At 49.9% G+C, this 26,754-nt stretch overlaps 2 protein-coding genes and 1 long non-coding RNA gene across 55 annotated transcripts in view; all 3 read right to left on the minus strand.

Annotated features, from left to right (window-relative positions):
- Positions 1-20,658, minus strand: part of FBF1 (Fas binding factor 1) — a 32,054-nt gene extending 11,396 nt beyond the window's left edge. For 3 of the 50 annotated variants that reach the window (XR_013407293.1, XM_077972850.1, XM_015120407.3), the window contains exons 1-18: positions 20,542-20,658; positions 19,418-19,482; positions 17,445-17,530; positions 16,866-16,893; positions 14,939-14,980; positions 12,132-12,225; positions 11,476-11,536; positions 10,188-10,238; positions 7,952-8,069; positions 7,331-7,408; positions 6,631-6,750; positions 6,164-6,299; positions 5,893-6,026; positions 5,214-5,313; positions 2,754-3,209; positions 1,519-1,620; positions 861-949; positions 633-691 (exon numbers count right to left, since the gene is read on the minus strand). Coding sequence is in view for 47 of the 50 variants with exons in the window: in XM_077972850.1 (XP_077828976.1) it covers positions 633-691; positions 861-949; positions 1,519-1,620; positions 2,754-3,209; positions 5,214-5,313; positions 5,893-6,026; positions 6,164-6,299; positions 6,631-6,750; positions 7,331-7,408; positions 7,952-8,069; positions 10,188-10,238; positions 11,476-11,536; positions 12,132-12,225; positions 14,939-14,980; positions 16,866-16,893; positions 17,445-17,447 (1,671 nt within the window). In the remaining 3 variants the exon portion in view is untranslated. Of the gene's footprint in view, positions 1-632; positions 692-860; positions 950-1,518; positions 1,621-2,753; positions 3,213-5,213; positions 5,314-5,892; positions 6,027-6,163; positions 6,300-6,630; positions 6,751-7,330; positions 7,409-7,951; positions 8,070-10,187; positions 10,239-11,475; positions 11,589-12,131; positions 12,226-14,938; positions 14,981-16,865; positions 16,894-17,412; positions 17,531-19,193; positions 19,327-19,417; positions 19,483-19,516; positions 20,200-20,463 lie in introns of those variants that run through there. The other 47 variants (XR_013407292.1, XM_077972849.1, XM_077972835.1 and 44 more) reach the window with 41 other exon arrangements.
- Positions 20,659-21,120: 462 nt separating this feature from the next.
- Positions 21,121-23,161, minus strand: LOC144335964 (uncharacterized). Of its 2 annotated transcripts, none has more exons than XR_013407298.1 (2): positions 22,614-23,161; positions 21,121-21,805 (listed from the first exon to the last, which is right to left on the minus strand). It is a non-coding gene; the product is annotated as an uncharacterized LOC144335964 (long non-coding RNA). The 2 variants fall into 2 exon arrangements; XR_013407297.1 differs by having other exon boundaries at positions 21,121-21,815.
- Positions 23,162-25,265: 2,104 nt separating this feature from the next.
- ACOX1 (acyl-CoA oxidase 1) overlaps positions 25,266-26,754 on the minus strand; it is a 62,568-nt gene continuing 61,079 nt past the window's right edge. For 2 of the 3 annotated variants that reach the window (XM_015120333.3, XM_028835544.2), the window contains one exon: positions 25,266-26,504. In XM_015120333.3, coding sequence (XP_014975819.1) covers positions 26,457-26,504 — 48 coding nt within the window. In that variant the 3' untranslated portion in view covers positions 25,266-26,456. 3 annotated transcript variants of the gene reach the window in all.

Below are 26,754 nucleotides of genomic sequence, written 5' to 3' on the forward strand. Positions count from 1 at the left end.
CCAGTGTACCTCCCCTTGCAGGTCTGGTCAGGAGCATGTCTCCCTCCACCACCCCAGAACAGCTTCCTCCCCTGCATGGTCTCCGGCTTCCCAGACAAATGGCTGAGCCCCAGCAGAGTCTCTGCTATGACAAAAGCTGACGCTAGCTTTTCCTGTCAGGCCTGAAGCCCACATGTTGACACTAATCTGGTTCCCACAAGCTGTCCCCTACCCACCATCTCCCAGGGACACACTCCTGGGGGCCACATCTCCCAGGCCTACATGTCACAGGTGACTGCCACACATGGGAAACAGAGGCAGAGGTGTGGTGCGAGGATGGCAGGGGTGGAGGAGGCTTTCTTGACAGAACAGGACCCTGGGCCCTGCTTTCTGACTGCAGTGTCCCAGCTTCCCGGCCTGGCTACCTCCTCAAACTCCTCACTGATGTAGGCAAATTAACACCCTGGGAGCAGCGAGGCTAGAGATTCAGGCAAGTTCTGGTGGGGGTTGCCGGGGGAGCTGGCTGACGTCACATTTGGTATGTTTGACATATTTTTCCTGGCAGGTCATCAGGTCAAACTGTTGGTGTTGCCTCTGGGCATGGAGAATTGCTCCCTAGGCCCTGAGCTAGACCTGTCTGCCCACACCCCTACCTGGATGGGCATGGAAGGCTTTGTGGGTTCCTGGGTGCTCGGGAAACAGGTGGCAGGCTCTGAAACATCAACAGCAGAGAAATGAGCAGGAGGCCCAGGGCTCTGGGCCTGTGAGTGTCCAGGAGGGACTGGTGTCACTCATGTCCCAGGGACCCCAAAGGAAGCTCAAAGCACCTCTTCCTCACCCAGGGTTAAACTCCCAAATGAAGCAGAAAACAAAAAACAAACCAGTGGCCGAGAGGTCTCCAGGGGCTGGTCGCCTCTTTGGGGAACCTGTAGGGAGTGCTGAGGCGGCATGGTTCCGAGTCACAGGGGACCTGAGGACACAGGGACGGGGCAGGGTGAGCAGCCTCTGCGTGAGACACGGGGACGGGGCAGGGTGAGCAGCCTCTGCGTGGGACACGGGGACGGGGCAGGGTGAGCAGCCTCTGCGTGGGACACGGGGACGGGGCAGGGTGAGCAGCCTCTGCGTGGGACACGGGGACGGGGCAGGGTGGGCAGCCTCTGCGTGGGACACGGGGACGGGGCAGGGTGGGCAGCCTCTGCGTGGGACACGGGGACGGGGCAGGGTGGGCAGCCTCTGCGTGGGACACGGGGACGGGGCAGGGTGGGCAGCCTCTGCGTGGGACACGGGGACGGGGCAGGGTGGGCAGCCTCTGCGTGGGACACGGGGACGGGGCAGGGTGGGCAGCCTCTGCGTGGGACACGGGGACGGGGCAGGGTGGGCAGCCTCTGTGTGGGGCACGGGGACGGGGCAGGGTGGGCAACCTCTGTGTGGGGCATGGGGATGGGGCAGTGTGAGCAGTCTCTGTGTCCCTCTCTAAGGACAGAGGCCTGTGCTGCCCACCACGATCTCACTCCCACTCAGCCCGCAGCCCAGGCCTACCCTGAGTCACCAGGCCTGACACACGGTCTTTCTTGTGCGGTGGTTCCGGAGCTCCCTCCAGTAGCTGCTTGCTCAAGTCCTTGTGTGCTGGTGACAGGTTGGCTGAGGAAAGGCAGCATTCAAGGTGAAGGTGACAGAAGGCCCAGGTCAGGCTGGATGAAGATGGGTCCCAGGACGGGCTTCACACGTGAAGCTCGTGGCCGCCCTTCCTCCTGCTCCCATCATCCCATCTTGGGGCATTCTCCTCCCACATCTGAGCTCCTGGGATTTCTGGGCATCTCTTCCCTTCAAATACCCCCTTCCTGCCTCAGTGTCCACAGTGGCGCAGTGAATGGACACGGTCCAAGCAGTGACAATGGAAATGTTATAGACACTGGCGTCAAGTTCAAGTTCAGAGCCCTGTTCCAGCCCACTTAACTTGGCTCAGCTCTAGATTAAGGTTCTGCTTAGTCTCCCAAATCTGGCTGGCTCCCTTTCCCATTATTCCCACCTCTTTCTCGGCTCACAGGTCAGTGAAGAGACAGGCTCTCATCTGTTTTGGCCTGAGCTTTCCCCTAGGCCTCAGGTCAAAGTCACAACTGCCCTCATCAACCCCAGGACTGGGTGACGTCCCTGGGCTGCCACAAATTTCCCAGTTCACTACCCTGGGCTCTGGCCACAGCACATCTCACCACTTCCTCTGGACTCCCCCAGCCTGCCAGCCCCTTGTGCCTTCCTGCCCTCAGAGGTCACTTGCTATCCTGCCCCACGGATAGGGGCTTGCCAGGAGGTGCCTCTCAGCCACTGTGTCTCTTCTAACACTCTCAAAGAGCACAGGGACATTTCGTCTCACACACGCCATATTCACTTCAGTGGAGTCGGCAGAAGCACCAGTTGTTTGCATGCTGGGGCTTCCAGCCTGAGGGCGCTGTGACAGGGCAGCGGTGTGTCTGCCACCTCAGGTACCCTCTGTCTTCTGCCCGATCTAGTTAGCACCTGTCCCCATGGCAGTCAGGGCATGAATGTCAACAGCTCTCCTTCTTGGGTGTGTCCCTGGGGCAAGCCCGGGAGCCAGAGGCTCTCTCTGCAGTGCCCAAAAGGCAGAGTAGCAAAGCCAAGAAACGGCCTCTGTGCCCACAGTGCCCTGCCTTGTTCCCCAACTCCCGACTGAGGCTGCAACAGGTGGAGGGGCAAAGGGGCTCCTCAAGTCTGCAGCCAGTCCTCCCCCGACTAGCCACAGCAGCCCAAGCCCATACCTGCCAGAAGGGGGATGGCCCGCTGTCCCCGCCAAACTCAGGCCCTCAGAGGCCCCAGCACGCTGCTCTCTGGCCAGGCCTTGGGACTTCTTCCGAGACAGGGCATGGCTCAGCCAGTCCTCCTCTTCCTCCTCCTTGGAGGCTCGCAGCTTGGAAGCCTGGCTGGCTTTGGCAGGGGACCCTGCCCCTTCGGTTGGTGGCTTTGCCCTGGAGGGGGGCAGCCCAGCTGGTGTGGAGTGCTGGCTCGCAGGAGGAGGCACTGAGGGCGTGGCAGGCACCAAGCTTTCCCGACGGGCCTCTCTGGTGGGTGAGGCAGGGAGCAGGTCCAAGTCCTCGTCCTTGAGGCCCAGCCAGTCAGCTCCTCCCTTCCTGGGCTGGATGGGGCTGGAAGCAGCTGGAGGGCTCTGTTTGGAGCCTGGTTCTCCCTTGGGGTCTGGGCCACTGTCTGCTAAGAACCTACTTCAAGACAGAAAGGAGGGTGTCAGGCAGGGGAAGCAGCCAGTCCCATTGGCCCCCTAGCAGCCTGGGGCTGGGCAGCACGATGCCCTGGGACCCTGCACGCTCAGCTGAGGCCCAGTAAGCAGTGGCTCCTGGACTGGCTCATGTGGCAGGCTGCGTGCTATCTGTAGAACAACGAAGTACAGAGATCTTGACTTCCATCACATGAACCAGGGACAGTTCTCCCCGCAGAGAGCAGGAACAGAATGAAATGACAGCCGTGGGCACACAGGTCTAAAGAAAAATCAGGGCCGGGCGCGGTGGCTCAAGCCTGTAATCCCAGCACTTTGGGAGGCCGAGACGGGCGGATCACGAGGTCAGGAGATCGAGACCATCCTGGCGAACACGGTGAAACCCCGTCTCTACTAAAAAAATACAAAAAAAAAAAAACTAGCCGGGCGAGGCAGCGGGCGCCTGTAGTCCCAGCTACTCGGGAGGCTGAGGCAGGAGAATGGCGTAAACCTGGGGGGCGGAGCTTGCAGTAAGCTGAGATCCGGCTACTGCACTTCAGCCCGGGCGACAGAGCCAGACTCCGTCTCAAAAAAAAAAAAAAAAAAAGAAAAATCAGGCCAAGCATGGTGGCTCACGCCTGTAATCCCAGAGCTTTGGGAGGCCAAGGTGGGCAGATCGCTTAAGGCCAGGAGTTTGAGACTAGCGTGGCCAACATAGTGAAACCCCATCTCTACTAAAAACACACAAAAAAAGCCAGGTGTGGTGGTGGGCGCCTGTAATCCCAGCTACTTGGCAGGCTGAGCCACAAGAACTGCTTGAACCTGGGAGGTGGAGGTTGTGGTAAGCAGCGATCATGCCACTGCGCTCCAGCCTGGGTGACGGAGTGAGACTCTGTCTAAAAAAAATAATAAATTGGATCAAGTGGTTTCCAGGTTTTCCAACAACAGTTACTTCATTTGTTCGGCCATGGCCTTCATCTGTCACTGACCAGTGGCAGCAGGTACCCAGGGTTAAGAACATACTGGGTGTGGGAAGAAATGCCAACATGCACAGAGCTATTCAGATAGAAAGAGACTGAGGAAGCCAACCTGGCATAATGAGAACAACTGCTGAACCTGGGAAGCGCTGTTCTTACAACTTCTGAAGTTTTTTTTTGAGATGGAGTCTCACTCTATTGCCCAGGCTAGAGTGCAGCGGTGCAATCTCAGCTCATCACAACCTCCACCTCTGGAGTTCAAGCTATTCTCCTGCCTCAGCCTCCCGAGTAGCTGGAATTACAGGCACCCACCACCACACCCAGCTACTTTTTGTATTTTTAGCAGAGACGGGGTTTCACCATGTTGGCCACGCTGTTCTTGAACTCCTGACCTCAGGTGATCCACCTGCCTTGGTCTCCCAAACTGCTGAGATTACAGGTGTGAGCCACCACACCCAGCCAACTTTTGAAGTTTGAAATTCCTTCAAAATACAAAGTTTAAAATATATATTGGGAAAAAAACTCCAGACTCAGAAAATCCTATCACTGCTTTAATTTTTTTTTTTGTAAACTGCGAGGATCACGCTATCCGAATTGTCACGGCAGGTTCAACAGCAGAGTTCCTGGGAAGCGGGGTCTGAGATGCCACTGCAGAGGCCACTGTAGAGGTCTTGCTACCCATCAGGATGTATGTTCCTTGGGGAGACCGAGTGACATTACAGCCTTTTATGATTTCAGGGACTTTAGGTGGAGGCAGGCCTACCTGCTCCTTTCCTTCTGAGGCTGGGTGGGGCACTGGCGAATCTGAGCAGTGTCTGGGATGGGGGCTCCCACTGGGGCCGTCTCCACCACTCTGTCTGGGCTGGCGAGACCAGGCCATCTCCTGCTTCCTCCAGCACCCACAGAGCTGAGGGCCTTGTACCCTGTGGCCTCCCACACGAGACTCTTGGGTGGGACAGGGGCCAGCTGCAGGGGCCTGTCATCCCAGTGGACGATCTGTCTCAGAGGCCAGGCCTCCTGCAGGCCCCACTTACCTAACAGACTGCCTGCGGGACTGCCGGCCCTCAGAGGAGCCCACGGTGGGCTGATAGGCTCCAAAGGTGAAGTCCTCGTCTCCCCACGCATCTTCACTCTCTGTGAATTAAGGAGCCTGTGACCATGATCTGGAGTAGGGGAAACTGAGCTCATTTGCGGCTGCAAAATTCTAACAAAAGCTGAATTTGGTAGCTTGTTGTGTAAGACAAGCAGAGGGAAGCTGCTGTGAAGGGAGCACCTCAGGCACTGGCCAGGAAGATGCAGTGGCTTTGCAGTAGCCGGGCCCTGCCCCAGGATCCCTCGAGGTCAGGTCCAGCGAGCTGCATGTGTCACAAGAACGATTCTCAGCGGACAGCTTGTGGGCCGATGCTTTGAGAAACACTGGCCAGAGCAGTGCTTTTCAGATGCGAGCTGCTACCCATGAGGGGGCCGAGAAACCAGCTTAATGTGTCACAGTCAGTGTGTTTCCAAATCAAACAGCATCTCAATCATAGACGACCGAGCACGAACAGTGGTCTCGGTAAGTATTATTACATGACGCTTTTGTCTCAGCTACAGACATGTATAATCACATGTGCGTATCAGGATGTGAGGCTGATTTCTTATTATAGGTTGTAATGAAAGCCTGATCTAGAGGCCTCCCTCCCGTCCTGTCGTGGCCCCCGCAAGCCTCCTTACCCTGTGGCCTCTGGTACTTCTTGTCTAGCTTGAACTCCCTGTGCTCCCCTGTGCCCGGGCGGGCCAGGAGTTTGGTGGCCGTGCCTCGACCCAGCAGCTCATCCAGCGTGGAGCGAGCAGGGCGAGGCCCTTCCCTGCAGGACGGGACACACGGCAGGAACGTGTGGGTATGAGGGGCTCTTGGGACCCCCACACCCCGTCCACCAGCTTTTCCCTGAACCTGAAGCAGCAGCCTCAGGCAGCAGCCCGGCCTACTCATAGGGATCCTTACTGGTCTCCCATCTGCCTCTTCTCTGCTTTGGGGCTGTCTCCAAACCCCAAGGTGGCCATGATGTCATCCCCATCGTCAAACAATTCTTCTCTTTTTCGGATGGGGGTGTCTCCAGGAGTCAGCGGAATAGAGGGACCTGAAAGACAGAACACAAGCCCCAATGCCCACAGCCTTCCTGCCCTCAGCTGTGATGTCTGAATGGCTTGGGGGGTGGTTTGTCTGCACCTTTGGGTAGGACGACAGGCTTTAGACCTGCCCGGTCTGTCACGGACCCAATTCCTCCAGCCTACTCCCACACTCACACATCCTACCTCCCTATTCCTAAAGGCTGATGATCTCTTTGTACTGGACCTTAGACCTCTGGTCCCCAGCCGGGAGAGGCCTCTGGTTCTGCTCCAGAAAGGTTGGTTAGCCTGTTGCCAATAAAGCCTTCCTCCAGGATGGGAAGTGAGCCCACTCCACCCTACCTTGATCTCTGACTGTGCTGGGGCTCTTGTCAGAAGCTGTTTTACTCTCTGTCACAGGCGGCTTCTTGGTGATTCCTTCTTCATCATAGGAGAGAAGTCCTGCCAACGGGTCTTCCAAGTCTCACAGCAGAAGGGAAAGCACAGGTCAGACCGCAGCACTTAGTTGAGGAAAAGCAAGCCTGAACTGGGAGCAGCGCTCGAGTCAAGACTTGTGGCTGCTCCAGTACATAAACAAGCCCCCTGGCATCTGGAGGGTGGGGCCTGGGGCAACAGGGACTCCAGAGGCCGGGCAAGGGGAGAGGGAGTCGGAGGGTGGCCCTGGGCCTATGGGGCCTGCCTCAGGCTTGCCCGTGGGGCCTCTGACTCTGCAGGCTGCATGGCCTTCTGGAAATGTCCCTCAAGCATCAGAAGAGATATAAAATGTCCACACATTCATGATGGGAAAGGGGCTTCTTCCTATATTGGGGAAAATCTTCAGTTTGATGCCTGGCTTTAAGGTCTTTGCAAGTGAGTTCCCCAATATCTCAGCCGATACAATATAACTGGTCCCGACATGAATTCATGAGGAACCAAACCGGTGGCACCAGCTCTCTGCTCCCCATGTGACATAGGCAGCAGCAGGGCCTCGGGCCAGAAAGTGCACCCAGGCTGCTCCACTCCCAAGCCAGAGTCCCAGAGGCATGACAGGAGCCTATGATACCTTCAGAGGAAAACCTCCTGTTCTGATGCCCAGAGCTGCTGGGAGACGGAGGTGACTTCTTGGTGGATATGGCGCCCCCTGCAGGAAGCAGAAGGCAAGGTTGTAGGCCTGAGTCTCTCCTGGCCAAAGTCTTCCTCCCATACCATGGACTGGGACCTCTGGGATGGGGTACACTTCTTCCTGGGAAGCTGGGGGCTCATGGCCATGGGCACAGCCAAGGGAGGAGTCTCCAGTTCTCCCATGGGCTTCTGGTAGGGAAACGTGGTAGGAGCTACCTCCACTCCCTCATCATGAGTCACTCCAGAGACATGGGTTCAGGAGAGGCACAGGCTACCATAGAGTTCTCCATTTTAACTCACACAGCTTCTCCAGGAGCTGCCCATGTTGGACCCAGAGGGCCTGGAACAGCTCGAGGAAGGGAGGAAACTCAAGCTGTCCCCTTACCCCACCACACACACTCAAACACACACACGCACAACTGCTTCTTGACCTCTCCAGCTTGCGCAGAGAAAACCCAAGGACACAAACACTTCCTACTAGCATCTTCCACATCCTCAAAGTCTCCCTAACAGATTCGAGGAGCCGTCTCCCATGCACCTTTCTCACTGGCTACTGACCCACCTGCAGGCTTGGGGTGGCTGGGCAGCTCTCCTTTCCCAGGGTCCTTTGCAGCTTTTTTGCTAGGGGCTGGATTAGACTTCTTCAGACCTAAGATATCAGCATCCATGCCGTCCAGGTCCTAGAAAACCAGGGAGGAAGGGCAGAGGATGATGTCTGATAAGGGGGTGAGGACTTCCACCCGAGAGAGATGGGCTGTTGGCACCCCAGGGGCAGAATTGTGAGAAAACAAAGGAAAATGCAAAAACTGTTGAGAAAAACAGTGAGTGAAGAAAGAAAATGGAACTAAAGGTAAGCAGGGTGGAGTGGAGTGGAGTGGAGTCCAGCTCATGGTTCTGGGATGAGAGACTCAAAGTTAGCATCAAAAACTGAGTCAGAGGACTTGTGGGTTATGCCCAGGGATCCTAGGTGGCTGGTCTGGGAAAAAAGCTTTCCTTTTTTCTCTTTTTTTAGATAGGATATTGGCCGGGCACAGTGGCTCATGCCTGTAATCCCAGCACTTTGGGCTGAGGCAGGTGGATCACCAGGTCAAGAAATCGAGACCATCCTGGCCAACATGGTGAAACCCTGTCTCTACTAAAAATACAAAATTTAGTTGGGCGTGGTGGTGCACGCCTGTAGTCCCAGCTACTTGGGAGGCTGAGGTAGGAGAATCGCTTGAACCTGAGAGCTGGAGGTTGCAGTGAGCCGAGATCGCGTGACTGCACTCCTGCCTAGGCAAGAGAGCAAAACTCCGTCTCAAAAAAATAAAAATAAATTAAAAATAAAATAAAATAAAGACAGAGTCTCACTCTGTCACCTAGGCTGGAGTGAAGTGGTGCGATCATAGCTCATTGCAGCCTCTAACTCTTGAGCTCAAGTGATCCACCTGCATTGGCCTCCCAAAGTGCTGGCATTACAGGACTAAGCCACCATGCCAGGCTTTTTTTTTTTTTTGAGGTGGAGTTTCACTCTTGTTGCCCAGGCTGGAGTGCAATGGCACGATCTCGGCTCACTGCAACCTCCGCCTCCCAGGTTCAAGCAATTCTCCTGCCTCAGCCTCCCTAGTAGCTGGGATTATAGGCATGTGCCACCAGGCCCAGCTAATTTTGTATTTTTAGTAGAGACAGGGTTTCTCCATGTTGGTCAGGCTGGTCTCGAACTCCTGACCTCAGGTGATCCACCCGCCTTGGCCTCCCAAAGTGCTGGGATTACAGGCGTGAGCCACTGCGCCCGGCCTTTTTTTTTTTTTTTTTGAAGACAGAGTCTCACTCTGTCACCCAGGCTGAAGTGCAGTGGTGTGATCATAGCTCATTGCAGTCTCCAACTCCTAGGCTCAAGCGAGCCTACTGCTTCGACCTCCCAAAGTTCTGGGATTATAGGTGTGACTGACTGTGTCTGGCCTTTGAGGAGAAAGATTTCAAGATGAGGTTAAAGAAGCCGAATCTGGGCCGGGTGTGGTGCCTCATGCCTGTAATTACACTATTTTGGGAGGCCCAGGTAAGAGAATCGCTTAAGGCCAGGAGCGTAAGGTTGCAATGAGATCACACTACTGCACTCCAGTCTGGGTGATAGAATGAGACAGTGTCTCTAAAAAAAAATACCAAAAAAACAAAAAAAAAACAACAAAAACAAGAGCCCCAGAGGGCTGTAACCAAAAGCGTGGCCTTGTCCTAGGGACTATGGCAAAATGGGTTAACTAAAAGGGACACAAAACCCCAAGGGTCAGACAGGAGGGTGCTGCTGGCTGGAAGGAGAGGGAGAACAAAGTGTCCTAGGCCAAGCTAGAGATTACGTCCTTACAAATTATTCAGAATCTGTGCCTTAAAAATCCATTGCAAAGATTGGCGCTGGGCTTGATCTGATGAGAAGACAGCAGTATTGAAGGGGGCTTGGCAGGGGATGTGGAGAGAAATATGGAGAAAAATTAAGAACAAGCATTAGAGGAGGCAGTTTCCTGCTCTGTCCTCTAGGTGGAAGTGAGGGGACCCAGCTAGGTGGGCCTCCAAGTAGGGCTGGCCCCATTTCCCCAGAGGCCTGTGGCACCCTCCATTCTCTATATACCAGCAACACTGGTTGATACCCAGAAAGGCAAGAAGGCCAACGGCTCACAGACGAGTTCCATGCTTGCATGAGGAAGGGCTCAGAAACACAGGTTGTAAAGGGAGAAATCAGAGGGAGAATGAAGCCTTGGTACAAAATATCATGACCCCACCCCACCCACACCCAGTTCTAAGAATCCAGCAAGCTGTTTCCTTACCTTCATGGCCTGGAGCAGAGCCTGTGGGTCTGCCTCTGAGATACCTGAAACCTAAGTCCACAAGGAGGGTGAGGACACAGACTAGGAGGCACATTAGTCAAGGCCCCATAAAATTCAGGGTCCTGGCCGCTTGCTTCTATTAGGGCAGATGGCGCGGCAGGAGCTTACACAGCCAACGGAGCTTACACAGAAGGGTGGCTTTGTTCCCCTTGCTTGGGCTTGGCAGTTGTTTGAAGCCAAACCTGCCTGGTTGTAGAGACTCAGAAAGCACTGCCATTCCTGCCCCTTCCAACCGTAGAGAACCCTTCCATCCAGCACCGGAATTCTGCTACTTCCCACCCATGCCAGTGGATAGCTATGGAGCTTATTAGGGGAAAGGAGCAACATCTAAGACTCTAGCCGTTTCAGGGAGCTCTCCTTTCCACTAATCTCACTACAGGAAAGAGGATTCTGCTTTGAGTCACTCGGCAGCCCTTAGGCATTATTTTGCTTTAAAAACAAAGTGATGGCTGGGCGCAGTGGCTCATGCCTGTAATCCCAGCACTTTGGGAGGCCGAGGTGGTTAGATCACTTGAGGTCAGGAGTTTGAGACCAGCCTGGTCAACATGGTGAAACCCCGTCTCTACTAAAAATACAAAATTACCTACTAAAAATACAAAAATTATTTTCTTTGGCTGGGCACAGTGGCTCAGACTGTAATCACAGTACTCTGAGAGGCTGATACGGGTGGATCAAGAGGTCAGGAGTTTGAGACCAGCTTGACCAACATGGTGAAACCCCACCTCTACTAAAAATATAAAAATTAGCCAGGCGTGGTGGTGGGTACCTGTAATCCCAGCTACTCAGGAGGCTGAAGCAGGAGAATTGCTTGAACCAGGAGGTGGAGATTGCAGTGAGCCAAGATCGCACCACTGTATTCCAGCCTGGGCAACAGAGGGAGACTCCATCTCAAAATAAAAAAAAAAAAAAAAACGACAAAAAAAATTAGCCAGTCATGGTGGCAGGCGCCTATAATCCCAGCTACTTGGGAGGCTGAGGCAGGAGAATTGCTTGACCCTGGGAGGTGGAGGTTGCAGTGAGCCAAGATCGTGCCATTGCACTCTAGCCTGAGCAACAGAGCAAGACTCCATCTCAAAAAAAAAAAAAAAAAAAAAGAAAGAAAGAAAGAACAAAGTGACTTTGCAGGGACTTCTAAACCCTTCTGTGGGCAGCCCCTTGGCAACAACACCCATCTCATTGTTTCTGGGATAAGCAGAGAGGTGGAGGAGTAGGAAATGGCCAGGCTTACCTCAGCATCAGCTTCTTCCAGGCCTGCGATGGTGCTGAAGACATCATCACCCAGGAGGGACCTGCAAAGGGGAGGCATCAGCCCCTACATGCATCCAAGGGCACTGGATGACTCTAAAAAGGGGAAGAGTGGCTTAGAAAGCCCAAGGAATCTCAGATAGATTTCTCTGGAGAACAGAGGTGCTAAAAAGAATATCACAAGCCTGCTGATGCAGTGATTTCCAACTTTGTTAGCAGTAGAACTGCTTAAAAACAAATTGTTAAAAACAATAGGCTGGGCGCAGGGGCTGACGCCTGTAATCCCAGCACTTTGGGAGGCCGAGGTGGGCGGATCACCTGAGGTCAGTTTGAGACCAGCTTGACTAATATAGTGAAACCTCATCTCCATGAAAAATATAAAAATTAGCTGGGTGTGGTGGTGGGCACCTGTAGTCCCAACTACTCGGGAGGCTGAGACAGGAGAATTGCTTGAACCGGGGTGGCGGAGGTTGCAGTGAGCTGAGATTGTGCCTCTGCACTCCAGCCTGGGCGACAGAGACTCTCTTAAAAAAAAAAAAAAATGGCGAGCAAGTGTGAAGTAGAAAGTGGGGGGTGGAGGGGCAAAGAGCATTTAGACTGAAGTAGGTCCATGGATACCCAGGCCGACCCTGCCCTTACTTTGTTCTAGCCTTTGAAGAAGGGAACATCTGAGATACACCTGTAGTGTCTCTGGTATGTGAAGCTAGTTTAACAGGCTTCTCAGGTAGTGTCACTGGAAAAAAAGAAAAGAGAAAACGTGTCATTCAGCTAAAGGGACCTGGAGTCAAGATGCAAAGGCTGGCAAGCTCCCTTCCCAAGCTGTCTCTGTGTTAGGAGGAAGAAATCTGGCCCCATAGGCAGGTCCCAATGTCACCCCTTGGAAAACCTGAATGGGAGAGAGGGTAGTACATTTCCAAGGAGGAAGTCAACCCTAAGTGCCGAATACCAAATGAAGAGCCCAACCCAACCCAACCCAACCCAATGCAACTGAACCCAACCCAACCCAACCCAATGCAACTGAACCCAACCCAACCCAACCCAACCTAACCCAACCCAACCCAACCCAACCCAATGCAACTGAACCCAACCCAACCCAACCCAATGCAACTGAACCCAACCCAACCCAACCCAACCTAACCCAACCCAACCCAACCCAACCCAACTGCACCCCAAGGAAATGTATGAGGAACAATTGCTTTTCCACAGCCCAAAACTGCAGGCTGGAATACATTAGCCAGGCGTGGTGGTGGGTGTCTATAATCCCAGCTACTCAGGAGGCTGAGGCAGGAGAATCGCTTGAATCGGGAGGCAGAGATTGCAGTGAGCAGAGATTGCGCCACTGCACTCCAGCCTGGGTGACAGGAGTTTTGTGGGTTCTCTGGGACCAGGCAGGGGAAACCTGTCTCTCTGTCGCTGGTGAGCTTTACATGACCATGAAACCATGATCCTTAACAGACCAACACGAACACAAATAATATGGATTGGCATCCAGAATCTACCAGGAACTCTTATAACTCAACAATAAAAAGACAAGTTACCCAATTAAAAAGGGGCAAAGGATCTGAACAGACATTTCTCCAAAGATATACACATGACCAATAAACACATGAAAAGATGCTGAACCTCATTAGTCATTAGGGAGATGCACATCAAAACTACCATGAGATACCCACTTTACACCCTCTAGGATGGCAATAATCAAAAAGAAGGAAAATAAGTATTAGCAAGGACGTAGAGGAACTACGTTGCTTTACATTGCTGGTGGGATGTAAAACGGCACAGCTGCTGTGGAAAAGCAGTCTCCTCAAAAAGTTAAACATACAGTTGCCATATGGTCCAGGAATTCCAAATGAACTGAAGACACATGTCCGCCCAAAAACTAGTACACAAACATTCATAACTGCATTATTCATAAGAGCCAAAATGCGGAAATATCTCAGATATCCGTCAACTGATGAAGGGATAAACAAAATGTGATTTATCCACACAATGGAACATTATCTAGCCATAAAAAAGTTATAAAGTACTGATTCATGCTACAGTGTGGATAAAACTTGGATAAAAGTCGGAAAATATTATGCTACATCAGAGAAGCTATGTGTGCTGGGCACGGTGGCTCACACTTGTAATCCCAACACTTTGGGAGGCTGAGGCAGGTGACTGAGGCCAGGAGTTCGAGATCAGCCTGGCCAACATGGTGAAAGCCCATCTCTACTAAAAATACAAAAATTAGCTGGTTGTGGTTGTGTGTGCCTGTAGTCCCAGCTACTCGGGAAGCTGAGGCACGAGAATCGCTTGAACTCAGGAGGCAGAGGCAGAGCCGAGATCACGCCACTGCACTCTAGCCAGGGTGACACAGTGAGACTCTGTTACAAAAAAAAAAAAAAAAAAAAAGCTAGATGTAAAGGTAAGATGCTGGCCGGGCATGGTGGCTCAACACCTGTAATCCCAGCACTTTGGGAGGCCGAGACTGGCGGATCACCTGAGGTTGGGAGTTCGAGACCAGCCTGACCAACATGGAGAAACTCCCGTTTCTACTAAAAGTACAAAATTAGCCGGGCATGATGGTGACCGCCTGTAATCCCAGCTACTCAGGAGGCTGAGGCAGAATTGCTTGAACCTGAGAGGTGGAGGTTGCAGGGAGCCGAGATCGTGCCATTGCACTCCAGCCTGGGCAACAAGAACGAAACTCTGTCTCAAAAAAAAAAAAAAAAAAAAAAAAAAAAAAAAGATGCTGTGTGATTCCATTCAAGTGTCCACAATAGGCAAATCCATAGAGACAGAGAGTAAATAATAAGTGGTTGCCTAACGTTGGAGGGAAGAGAGAATGAAATTGACTACTAATGGGCATAGGGCTTCTTTACAGGGTGATAGAGAATGTTCTGGAATTAGGTAGTGGTGATGGTTGTACAACTTTGTGAATATTCTAAAACCACTGAGTTGTATACTTTACAGGCGTGGACTTTATGCTATATAAATTATATCTCAATTTTTTTTTTTTTTTTGAGACAGAGTCTTGCTCTGTCACATGGGCTGGAGTGCAGTGGTTCAATCTTGGCTCACTGCAACCTCCGCCTCCTGGGTTCAAGTGATTCTCCTGACTCGGCCTCCCGAGTAGCTGGGATTACAGGCGCCCGCCACTATGCCCAACTAATTTTTTTGCATTTTTAGTAGAGACAGGGTTTCACCATGTTGTTCGGGCTGGTCTTGAACTCCTGACCTCGTGATTGGCCCTCCTCGGCCTCCCAGAGTGCTGGGATTACAGACGTGTATATCTCAATTTTTTAAAAAGGCCGGGTGTAGTGGCTCATGCCTATAATCCTAGCACTTTGGTTCAGGAGGTGGGAGGATCCATTTGAGTCCAGAAGTGTGGGACCAGCCTGGGCAACAGAGTAAGGAAAAAAAAGCAACAGCAGCAGCCCAAATTCTGGGCAAGGCACACTTACTATCATCCCCTAGAAGGTCACCAAGTAAATCATCAATGGAGCCTGGAACAGAAAAGGGACTGTCATGACTTCAGGAGGAAAGAAGAGTGACCCTTAATAAACCTCAAGGCTTGAGACTCGCCAGAAGGCGTCAGAGCTTTCAGATCTTGAGACTTAGGCTTAGCTCTCCTTTCACTGGCCACGAGATGTTTTATGTCTCTGGCAACAAGTCACAAAGCCTTGCTGAAATACCCCGAGGCAGAAATTTAAAATAACTATCTCAGGCTGGGTACAGTGGCTCACACCTGCAATGCCAGCACTTTGGGAGGCCGAGGCAGGTGGATCTCCTGAAGTTAGGAGTTTGAGACCAGCCTGACCAACATGGCGAAACTCCGTCTCTACTAAAAATACAAAAAAATGCTGGGCGCAGTGGCACACGCCTGTAATCCCAGCACTTTGGGAGGCTGAGACAGGTGGATCATGAGGTCAGGAGATCAAGACCATCCTGGCTAACGTGGTGAAACCCTGTCTCTCCTAAAAATACAAAAAATTAGCCAGGCGTGGTGGCGGGCGCCTGTAGTCCCAGGTACTTGGGAGGCTGAGGCAGGAGAATCACTTGAACCTGGGTTGCCGAGGTTGTAGTGAGCCGAGATTGCACCACTGCACTCCAGCCTGGGCAACAGAGCAAGAAGCCACCTCAGGAAAAAAAAAAAAAAAAAACTCCAAAAAATTAGCTGGGCATGGTGGCACATGTCTGTAATCCCAGCTACTAGGAAGGCTAAGGCAAGAGAATTGCTTGAACCTGGGAGGCAGAGGTTGCAGTGAACCGAGATCGCGTCACTGCATTCCAGCCTGGGTGACAGAGCAAGATGCCATCTCAAAAACAAACAAACAAACAAACAAAATTAGCCAGGCACGGTGGCGCATGCCTGTAATCCCAGTTACTGGGGAGGCTGAGGCAGGAGAATCGCTTGAACCTGGGAGGCAGAGGTTGCAGTGATCTGAGATCGTGCCATTGCACTCTAGCCCGGGCAACAGAACGAGACTCCGTCTAATTTAAAAAAAAAGAAAAAACTATCTCAAAGAATGATGGTGCAGATTTTCAGGAGAACCTATATTCTACCTGTCTACCATGACACACTGGCCAAAGATCAGTCGTCCAGATCTTGAACACAGCCCAGTGCGGCTCTTTGGGAAGAGTACTCAAGATTTCTAGGCACATGGAAGCTACTTTCAGACAAGTAGGTTCCTTGTACCCTTCCATCTAAGATCCCCCAGAACTGGTCTGGACGTCCTCATCAATGGCCACTTTCTGATGGAGGCATGTGGGGGAACCTAAGTATGAATACCAAATTCGTTTCCCTCCCCAGTTTTCCCACCCTGAATCCCAACCACATATTTCTGGATACAGAGCCCAAGGAGAAGGATTTTTTCTACAACCCCATATCTTATTTATGTCTGAACTTCTCTGAGGACCAGTGAGGCAGCATAAGGAAGACCAAGGCTGCCTATGGAAAACTGGGAAGCATAGTAAGACTCTCATCAAAAACACTTTTTTTTTTTTTCTGAGACGGAGTCTCGCTCTGTTGCCCAGGCTGGAGTGCAGTGGTGCAATCTTGGCTCACTGCAAGCTCCGCCTCCCGGGTTCACACCATTCTCCTGTCTCAGCCTCCCAAGCAGCTGGGACTACAGGTGCCTGCCACCATGCCCAGCTAATTTTTTGTATTTTTAGTAGAGACGGGGTTTCACCATGTTAGCCAGGATGGTCTCGATCTACTGACCTCATGATCCACCCGCCTCAGCCTCCCAAAGTGCTGGGATTACAGGCATGAGCCACCATGCCTGGCCCAAAAACATTTAAATAAACACACATTTCATTGTTCCAGGACCAAAGGGGAAAAAGATATATATATTTGGCTTAAGGGTAATGTTCCATCTCTCCACTCACCTTTCCATCCCTTCTTGGTTTTTGGCGCCTAAAATGGGAAAAACAAATCACATCAAGAATACCAAACAGTGAACACAGGTGGAAACTGGCAATGCAGAATGAATTGCATTGCCTTTTGCCAAGTCACCAGAGGCAGGAGCACCAATGGCATTTAGAGATGTTAAGTCCTTTATGCGTTCCTGTATTTTCTGAGAACTGACTCATTGGAGCGTGGACACAGCCCCACTAACCAGTGATGGGTACCAATGAGTGGGCAGAAGTTATTCCTATCCCAGACACGACATGCAAACCCTCCCAGTCGAGATGTCTGTCACCGGAAATGTCTTCTATTCCATGCCCCTGATTCAATACCAGTGACAGACACTTAAAAACGCTTCCAGCCGGACACTCAGAGGCTCAGAAGAAAACTTGGTCGTCGAAAGTTTGGTATCAATGCCACCTCCTGTCACTCTTCTCCAGGGTCTCCATCCTGGTCCTTGCTGCCCAGCCCCCAGAGTGTTGCATGCAGTCAAGATCTTTGGGGGTGTAGGATGGGAGGCATGTTTGCTTTCCATGCATCTTACTCTGAACTCTGCCTACCATCTCACGGCTCTCGGGGGCGCTCGCAGCTCCTTCACAGCACTGGCCAGCTCATCTGGATTCTGCCCACATCAGGCTCATACTCCCTAATGAAGAAAATTAAAGTGGTTGCTTAAAAATGATGTAGCTTTGGCTGGGCGCCGTGGCTCACACCTGTAATCCCAACGCTTTTAGAGGCCGAGGCGGGTAGATCACTTGAGGTCAAGAGTTCAAGACCACCCTGGCCAACATGGTGAAACCCTGTCTCTACTAAAAACACAAAAATTAGCTGGGCGTGGTAGTGCACATCTGTAATGCCAGCTACTCAGGAGGCTGAGGCACTAGACTCGTTTGAACTTGGGATGTGGAGGCTGCAGTGAGCTGAGACTGTGCCAACCTAGGAGACAGAGTGAGACTCCGTCTCAAAAAAAAAAAAAAAAAAAAGAGAGAGAGAGAGACAGGGCGCAGTGGCTCACACCTGTAATCCCAGAACTCTTTGGGAGGCTGAGGCAGGTGGATCACCTGAGGTCAGGAGTTTGTGACCAGCCTGGCCAACATGGTAAAACCCCATCTCTACCAAAAAATACAAAAAATTAGCTGGGTGTGGTGGTGGGCACCCAGCTACTTGGCAGGCTGAGGCAGGAGAATCGCTTGAACCCGCTAGACGGAAGTTGCAGTGAGCTGAGATCATGCTATGCATTCTAGCCTAGGCAACAGAGCAAGACTCCATCTCAAAAAAAAAAAAAAAAAAGATGGTTTAACAGAGCATGAATCCAAGGTTTATCAAAGCTTCTCTCACTTTGCCCATTCAAGAGGTAAAACCCATTTCCATAAATTAAAAATTCCTTATAGGGGATGCACTTCAGAAGAGGAACAAAGTACTCTCAGGCTGGGCGCGGTGGCTCACACCTGTTATCCCAGCACTTTGGGAAGCTGAGGTGGGCAGATCACTTGAGGTCAGGAGTTCAAGACCAGCCTGACCAACATGGTGAAATGTTGTCTCTACTAAAAATACAAAAACTAGCTGGGTGTGGTGGCACATGCCTGTAATCTCAGCTACTCAGGAGGCTGAGGCAGGAGACTCGCTTGAACCCAGGAGGAGAAGGTTGCAGTGAGCCAAGATCGCCCCACTGCACTCCAGCCTGGGCAACACGTGAGACTCTGTCTCAAAAAAAAAAAAAAAAAAAAAGTGCTCTGGAGAACTTAACGGGCTTTCTAAAGCTTTGAGATTACTTGAAAAAAGGGCAGTTGGCCGGGCACGGTGGCTCAAGCCTGTAATCCCAGCACTTTGGGAGGCCGAGGCGGGCGGATCACAAGGTCAGGAGATCGAGACCACAGTGAAACCCCGTCTCTACTAAAAATACAAAAAATTAGCCGGGCGCGGTGGCGGGCGCCTGTAGTCCCAGCTACTCAGGAGGCTGAGGCAGGAGAATGGCGTGAACCCAGGAGGCGGAGCTTGCAGTGAGCCGAGATCGCGCCACTGCACTCCAGCCTGGGCAACAGCGTGAGACTCCGTCTTAAAAAAAAAAAAAAAAAAAAAAGAAAAAAGGGCAGTGGCCATGATCCCTTACCCTGAAAGCTGATGCGGCAAGTGGCAAGTACTCATTTCAGAAAGGAGGTGGGTACCTGGCACCAAGGCTGAAACCCTTTCCCAGGCAGCACCCATGACTACTTTCTAAGCAGCATTTAGCACAAAAGCAGGTGTGAGCTCTGGTTACTCTTTGATATTCTTTTTCTTTGTAAAATCTTTTTTTAGAGATGGGGTCTCACTGTGTTACCCAGGTTGCTATTGAACTCTGGGGCTCAAGCAATCCTCCTGCATTGGTCTTCCAAAGTGCTGGGATTACAGGTATGAGCCACCACATCCAGCAACACGATTTTCACTGACAGTGGAAATATTTCCCTTTACATAGGCAGTAAATCTGACCCATTGAGAACAGTTTTCTTCAGAATTAGCTCTCTCCCTCCCCCTCCTCCACTTTACCAAAACCCACCTACAGGATGTCCTGGAAGAAAGGAGTCAGAGGGGTCCTCTCTCTGTCCCAGGTGTTGGCCTGTCCTGTTATTGGAATGCAAGGGTTATCTGGGCTTACCTACAGAGTCCACCTTGAATAATTGAATACATGTGTTTTCTTTTTTTTTTTTTTTAGATGGAGTCTTGCTTCTGTTGCCTAGGCTAGAGTGCAGTGGTGCAATCTTGGCTCACCGTAACCTCAGCCTCCCGGGTTCAAGCGAATCTCCTGCCACAGCCTCCCGAGTAGCTGAGAATACAGGCGTGCACCACCATGCCCAGTTAATTTTTGTATTTTTAGTAGAGACGGGGTTTCACTGTTGGCCAGGCTGGTCTTGAACTCCTGACCTCGTGATCTGCCTGCCTCGGCCTCCCAAAGTGCTGGGATTACAGGTGTGAGCCACCGCGCCTGGCCTTCTTTCTTTCTTTCTTTTTTCCAGACACGGTCTCACTGTTGCCCAGGCTGGAGTGCAGTGGCGCGATCACAGCTCTCACAGATCACTGCAGCCTCGACCTCCTTGGGCTCAGGCGATCCTCCAATCTCAGCCTCCCTAGCAGCTGGGACCACAGGCACACGCCACCATGTCAGGCAAATTTTAAAACTTTTTTTGTGGAGACGGGTCTCCCTACGTTGCCCAGGGTCGTCCCAAACGCCTGGCCTCGAGTGATCCTCCCGCCTTGGCCTCCCGAAGTGTTGGGATTACAGGCATGAGCCACCGTGCCCGGCTTTGTGTTTCTTTTTCTCTGCAATGGCGACATCACGACCTACAAGTCCAAATGTGTCCCATAACACATCATGGAACTTCTGGCATCTCCTATCAATCCTGTACGGGCTTCAAACTATGGGGATTTTCTAGGCGTGGTTTGCCAAGGCCAAAGGGCTACAGTGTAACCCCGTCCCTACCTCTATTCAGCCGACTCCATGCCAGGCGTTTTACAGATCCCGAGACCACCCCTAAACAAGACCCCTAACCGGAGTAGCCCCTCCGTCCCCTCCGTCCCGAGACTCCGCGCCCCTCAATGCGTCACCCTTCTGAGCGCCCGGCCTATATGGCCCCCGAGAGCAGCCTGTAATGCTCCCAGCCCCTGAAGCTTCCCGTTACGCGCCGTGTCCCCGGAGGTGCGGCCGCTGGGACCAGCACCGGCCCCGGCTCCATTCAGGTCGCCCAGCCCGGCCAGGCCTCCCGCTTCCAGCCGCTGCTGCCACCCTCAGCCGTCCGGCCTCCCGCGGAAAGGCGGGCGCGAGGCATCCTGGGAGTCGTAGTCGGCGGTTTGCTCACCTGCCCGCACAGAGGAGACAGGGACGACGTGAGGAACTACAGCTCCCAGGGAGCCGCGCGCGGCCGTTGGCGGGGCCGGGCCTCTGCCGGCGGTGGGCACGTTGCTAGGAGCTGCCCCAACGCCTCTCCAGGAAGAGGGCGCCAGGCTCAAAGGCCCTCTTGGGAACTGCCGAGACGCTTAAAAGTTCCTCCTGCCCACTTCTGAGGGCTGACACGTGGCCGGCGCGGAGGCATGAGAAATGTGTTGATATTGGGAGGTTGACGGGTGAATCCACGAATTCACCCGTGTTTATTCCACACCCCAAAGCTTGAGGGAAGTGACTGACCTTCCTGTTTAATGATCCAATCAAAGCTGTATAGCCAGAATGAAACCCAATACTGTCACCCCACAAAAAGATACGTCACATTTTTTCTAGTATGTGCTAATTATGAATTTTATTAAGGTTTATTCAATTTCACAGAGGAAAGAACGGTTTGTAGTTTGGCTTACCCGCAGTGCTGGCAGGTCACAGCTGTCCAACCATGATTCATTCACATGCTCTGGCCCCGTGCCCCTCGTCCTCCCACCTCTGCCCCCACAGGACACCATCAAGCCAGGGCTGGGTAACAGCATATGCTAAATACATCTTATCAGGTATGAACCAAACTCAAGCCACGACAGCAAAGGCGGAAAAAGGTAGCAAAGTAATTATGTGCTCCCAAGGCATACAGTCATTTAGTTGAATCCATAACAGTTGGAAATTAAAAGGCATTTATGAAGTGTAGTCCGCAGTCTGAATGTGGAAGGTGGAAGATCACACATTTACTAATCTAAGAAACACTCAAAACATATTTTGGTCTAAAAAATCCCCAATTTTCCATGATCTTCCCAAGACAACCAATGACCCACTTAAACTTAAGGCAGAAACACCCTTGAATCTAGGAACGTGCACATATGCAACAGCTAACATCTGGTAACTCTAACAATGTTCCTTATATGTTTCTGTGTTTACTATCATGGACCATAGGAATCAAGTACTGGAAAATTTAGTAAGCGTGCACAAAAGCAAAACACTGGCTGGGCGCAGTGGCTCACGCCTGTAATTCCAGCACTTTGGGAGGCTGAGGTGGGTGGATCACGAGGTCAGGAGTTCAAGACGAGCCTGGCCAACTTGGTGAAACCCCGTCTCTGCTAAAAATACAAAAAAATTAGACGGGCATGGCAGCAGGTGCCTGTAATCACAGCTACTCAGAAGGCTGAGGCGGAGAACTGCTTGAACCCAGGAGGCGGAGGTTGCAGTGAGCCAAGATTGCACCACTGCACTCTGGCCTGGGTGAAAGAGCAAGACAGCGTCTCAAAAACAAAAAAACAAAACAAGAAAAACCCAAAAAAAAACACCATCAGTATTTTAAAATAAGTCATTTTAGTCCATTACAGTGTGACTTGTTCTAATCCTCCAATAACGTAGTAAATAAACAGCAGAAATGACTTTCCTGCATTGTTTCATGAAAATGATCAAAACCTTTATCTAAGTCAGAACATCAACAAGACTCTTGGTCTCAGGTCATCAATTTCTTGGCACTCCTCTTCTCTCTAGCTGTAGTAGCAGCTACTGCTTGAAGACAACCTATGTATCCCAGGCATACCCTCTACATGTATACAAAGATGTGTAGGTATTACAGACCACCTACACCTAATTCACTTGCTAATAAGATGGATGGAGTAACTCGGAAAATAGAGGAGGGATTTTGAGCCGCAGTTGTCTGAAGAATTATTGATTCACAGGATCTCCAAGATTATGCATTTGAAGAGTTTTATTTCTCCACCCAAAGCCCTGCAGTGAAGAAAATCCAAGAATTAAGATGTAACATGTTGGCTGGGCGAGGTGGCGCGGTGGCTTATGCCTGTAATCTCAGCACTTTGGGAGGTGGCGGGGGGTGTGTGCAGATCACCTGGCCAACATAGTGAAACCCCATCTCTGCTCAAAATACAAAAATTAGCCAAGCACGATGGTGGGTGCCTGTAATCCCAGCTACTCAGGAGGCTGAGGTGGGAGAATCGCTTGAACCCGGGAGGTGAAGATTGCAGTAAGCTGAGATTGCACCATTGCATTCCTGCCTGGGCGACAGAGCAAGACTCCGTCTCAAAAAAAAAAAAAAAAAAAAAAGTAACACTTTGGCCCAGCACAGCAGCTCACTCCTGTAATCCCAACCCTTTGGGAGGCCTGAGGTGGGAAGATCACCTGAGGCTACGAGTTCACGACCGGCCCAAGGCAACATAGCCATACCCTATCTCCAAAAAAAAAAAAAAAAAAAAAAAAAAAAAAATTAGCCAGGTGTGGTGGTGTACACCAGTAATCCCAGCTTCTCAGAAGAGTCCAAGGCAGGAGGATCACTTGAGTCCAAGAGTTGGTGGCCAAAGTGTGCTATAATCACACCACTGCATTCCAGCCTGGGTGAGAGTGAGATCCTTGTGGGGTGGAAAAAAAAAGATCTAACATGTTAACTTTAGGAACTATAAAATGAAGTCGCCATTGCAGAGGTATATATGATCTGAAATTACAAGTGGTGACTTCTCAGAAAGCATATGCACATAGTGAATGTTGTAATGTTCTGAAGATAAGCTGATACTTAGTAGTAATATGTTCTAAAGACAAGAACATGAGGGCCCCAAAGGCTATGTCACCAACTCTGCTTTGAGGTCACTAATTTTTAAATACAGAGCATAAAGTAGAACTCCAAACACTTGGGCAAGAAGAATCCATTACAAATAGCCAACACATTTCTATTAAACCTCACATTTTCAATTTTGTATTCGGTTGAGAGTACTTTTTTAAAAAAGGCTTAAATTAGTATTATCTGACACACACACAAAAATCTCATTAATTCTACTCACTCTGGGCCAGGTGCTGTGGCTCACACCTTGTAATCTCACACTTTGGGAGTCTGAGGCAAGATGATCACTTGAGCCCAGGAGTCTGAGACCAGCCTGGGCAACATGGCAAAACCCTGTCTCTACAAAAAAATAGAACAAATTAGCCGGGCATGGGGGCACGTGCCTGTGGTCCCAGCTACTCAGGAGACTGAGGAGGGTGGACCATTTGAACCCGGGAGGCAGAGGTCACAGTGAGCCAAGATCCCACCATTGTACTCCAGTCTGGGTGACAAAGTGATACCCTGTCTCAAAAAGATAAAAATAAAAAATAAAATTCTTACTCAGTAATTTTGGAGAAGACAAGGTTAAAATGTATCTTTGTGCTTGTGAAAATGGCTCACAAAATTTTGAATCCAACAGACCCAAACTTGTCAGTGGCAGTCTAGTGTGGTAGAGAGAACTGGACTTGCCACTTTCTTTAAGGTACAGCCAACAAATGTGTACCAAGTACTTCCAAGGACTCCTAAGGTGACTGGAGCCACTCACAACTATTGCTACAACTGCAGTAATTACAGCTGATTTATAGTTATCCACTCAGGCAGGTATCACTCCTTCCTTTTTTATTCTTAGTGTTCCCTAAATCTAATAAACCTATATTCTAAATTTCTTCATAATTTAAACCTAAGTTTAATTGTGTGGCATATTTTTTCTCTCTTAATAGTACAAATCAGCGAGGTTTACTGTATCTTTACTCTTGATTATACTGAATAAAGTTCAAGACAGAATATTTCAATATTAATAAAAATAGCATCAAACATCAGATTTAGATTTTATTTTATTATTTTTTGAGACGGAGTCTCGCTCAGCCACCCAGGCTGGAGTGCAGTGGCGTCATCTTGGCTTACTGCAACCTCCACCACCCCGCTCCTGGTTCAAGTGATTCTCCTGCCTCAGCCTCCTGAGTAGCTGGGACTACAGGCACGCGCCACCACCATGCCCAGCTAATTTTTGTATTTTTTTTTTTTAGTAGAGATGGGATTTCACCATGTTGGCCAGGATGATCTCAAACTCCTGACCTCAGGTGATCCACCAGTCTCGGCCTCCCAAAGTGCTTGGATTACAGGTGTGAGCCACCGCACCCGGCCCCAGATTTAGATTTTAAATAAAACTTGAGGTACTGGGTCAAAGGGGGCTCTGCAGGTCGATGATCTCCTCAAACCTGCAAAGACATCCCATCTATGCAAATGGATTAGGGGGGTGTCATTCCAAACACCCTCAGATCCTGCCCAGATATTCATCTGTGAACAAGGTATTTCAACACTAATTTTGAAACAATTCTACATCTAGCAGGTCAGTTTATCATTTTCCAGAATCTGAACTACTGTCAAGATAGACTCAAGTGAGATTAACTCAGGGTTAATCTTCAATCTTAACACAATTATCAATTAGTTTTACCAGTGGAAAGATTTAGGCTTTTGTCAATATGTAGCATTTCTGCTGTAACCTAAGTCTCATATTACCAGTTCCCCAGGATAGATAGATATTATGTCAGGTCCCAAGAGAGGAATTATGTTTCCATGGAATTAAACCATATTCTCAGGGCTGATTCTAGAACAGCTGGTTTCATGAGGCATACGGCGCAGATTTTAAAAAGCAAAACAAAAAACAAAAAACAAAAAAAACCAAAGTGACTTACATTGACTTTAAGAAAAAATTAATTGAGATGTATTTAATCTTTAAATATAGAATGATTGTGTAAATTAGATTTCAGCTGAAAGGACAATTAGCAATTCAGATAAAGCTCCTAGAAATATACTGAAAACAAAGCCATACATATAGTAAGAAATAGAACCTACGGAACTTCCATTTTTCTAACCATAGTTTTTTGTTTTTGTTTTTTCCCAGTTGTTTAAAAAAAAAAAAAAAAAAAAAAAACACCTCACCGTTTCAATGATTATATTTTCTGAACCAAAAATCAGAACACATGGTTTGTGTCAAAGGGTTTTCCTGTGCTACATCTGGGAGTGAGGTGACTTAAGCGACATTTTTTTAATGCCAAATATGGTAACCTCCCAGCTTTTAATGGCTTATGCCAAGATGACAGAATATTTGAAATCTGATTGTCCTAGAAAATCCAGTTAATATGGTCACCAAAGTTACAGCTGAGAGCTCTCCCTACAGTTCCTACTACTGTGACCATTTAGCGATCCTTCAAATGGAAAATTCCTAATTACACGAGACAATGGTCCTACAGCAGGCCTGTGCGAAATAAGTTCTCTTGTTGGAAAAATGCTAGCATGAATAGTTTGATAAACGCAATCCATCAGCAAAGGAGAGCAAGCAGGCAGAGACTGTGCCAAGCAGAAACTCATTTGCATCAAGTTTTCCAATAAGTTTCCTTCCCCCAGTCCCTTTTCTTCAATCCTGCTTTTGAGCCAGGTCCCAGGGTAAGTCTGGTAGAACACCGAGCAGGAAAGCTTGGAAGGGTTCTACACCACTTCAAAAATACCTTTGCTTAAAAACACTTATATAGCCAGTGATTAGCAATTAAAATGTGAAAATAATCAACTACTTAGTAGTTAAATTCTGCTAATTATCAAAAGTCATAGTCTACTGGGATCAGCAGCATTACAAAAGGAAGTCATATTGCATTTCTTAAGCTTTTTCTGAATGGTTTAACAGGTCTCTTTCAGTGTTAATTGCACTTAAAACATCTGCTTTTTTTTTCATTTAATCTCTGAAATCTGTTCATTTTTTTCCCTCCATTTATAAAAAGGGGTCAATTTATCATTTGCTCTATAGCTATTTGAATTCGAAAAAGATTCCACACAGATTCGAGTTGCACACAGGTGCTTTCTGGAGCAGATTAAACTTGTCCTTGTGACACTTCAGAGCTTAGACTGCAGTGATTTCAGGTGCTTGTAAGATTCGTGGACCTGTGGGAAAGGGAGAGAGAAGAACTACTAGTAAAGAGTTTGTAATGTTAAATACTATACTTTTTTTTTTTTTTTTTTTTTTTTTTTTGGAGACTGAGTACTACTCTGTTGCCCAGGCTGGAGTGCAGTGGCACAATCTTGGCTCACTACAGCCTCTGCCTCCCAGGCTCCAGTGATCTTCCCATCTCAGCCTCCTGAGTTGCTAGAACTACAGGTGTGTGCCATGACACCTGGCTGCTATTTCCAATTT

This window comes from Macaca mulatta, chromosome 16 (assembly GCF_049350105.2).
Source record: "Macaca mulatta isolate MMU2019108-1 chromosome 16, T2T-MMU8v2.0, whole genome shotgun sequence".
NCBI classification, from domain to species: domain Eukaryota; kingdom Metazoa; phylum Chordata; class Mammalia; order Primates; family Cercopithecidae; genus Macaca; species Macaca mulatta.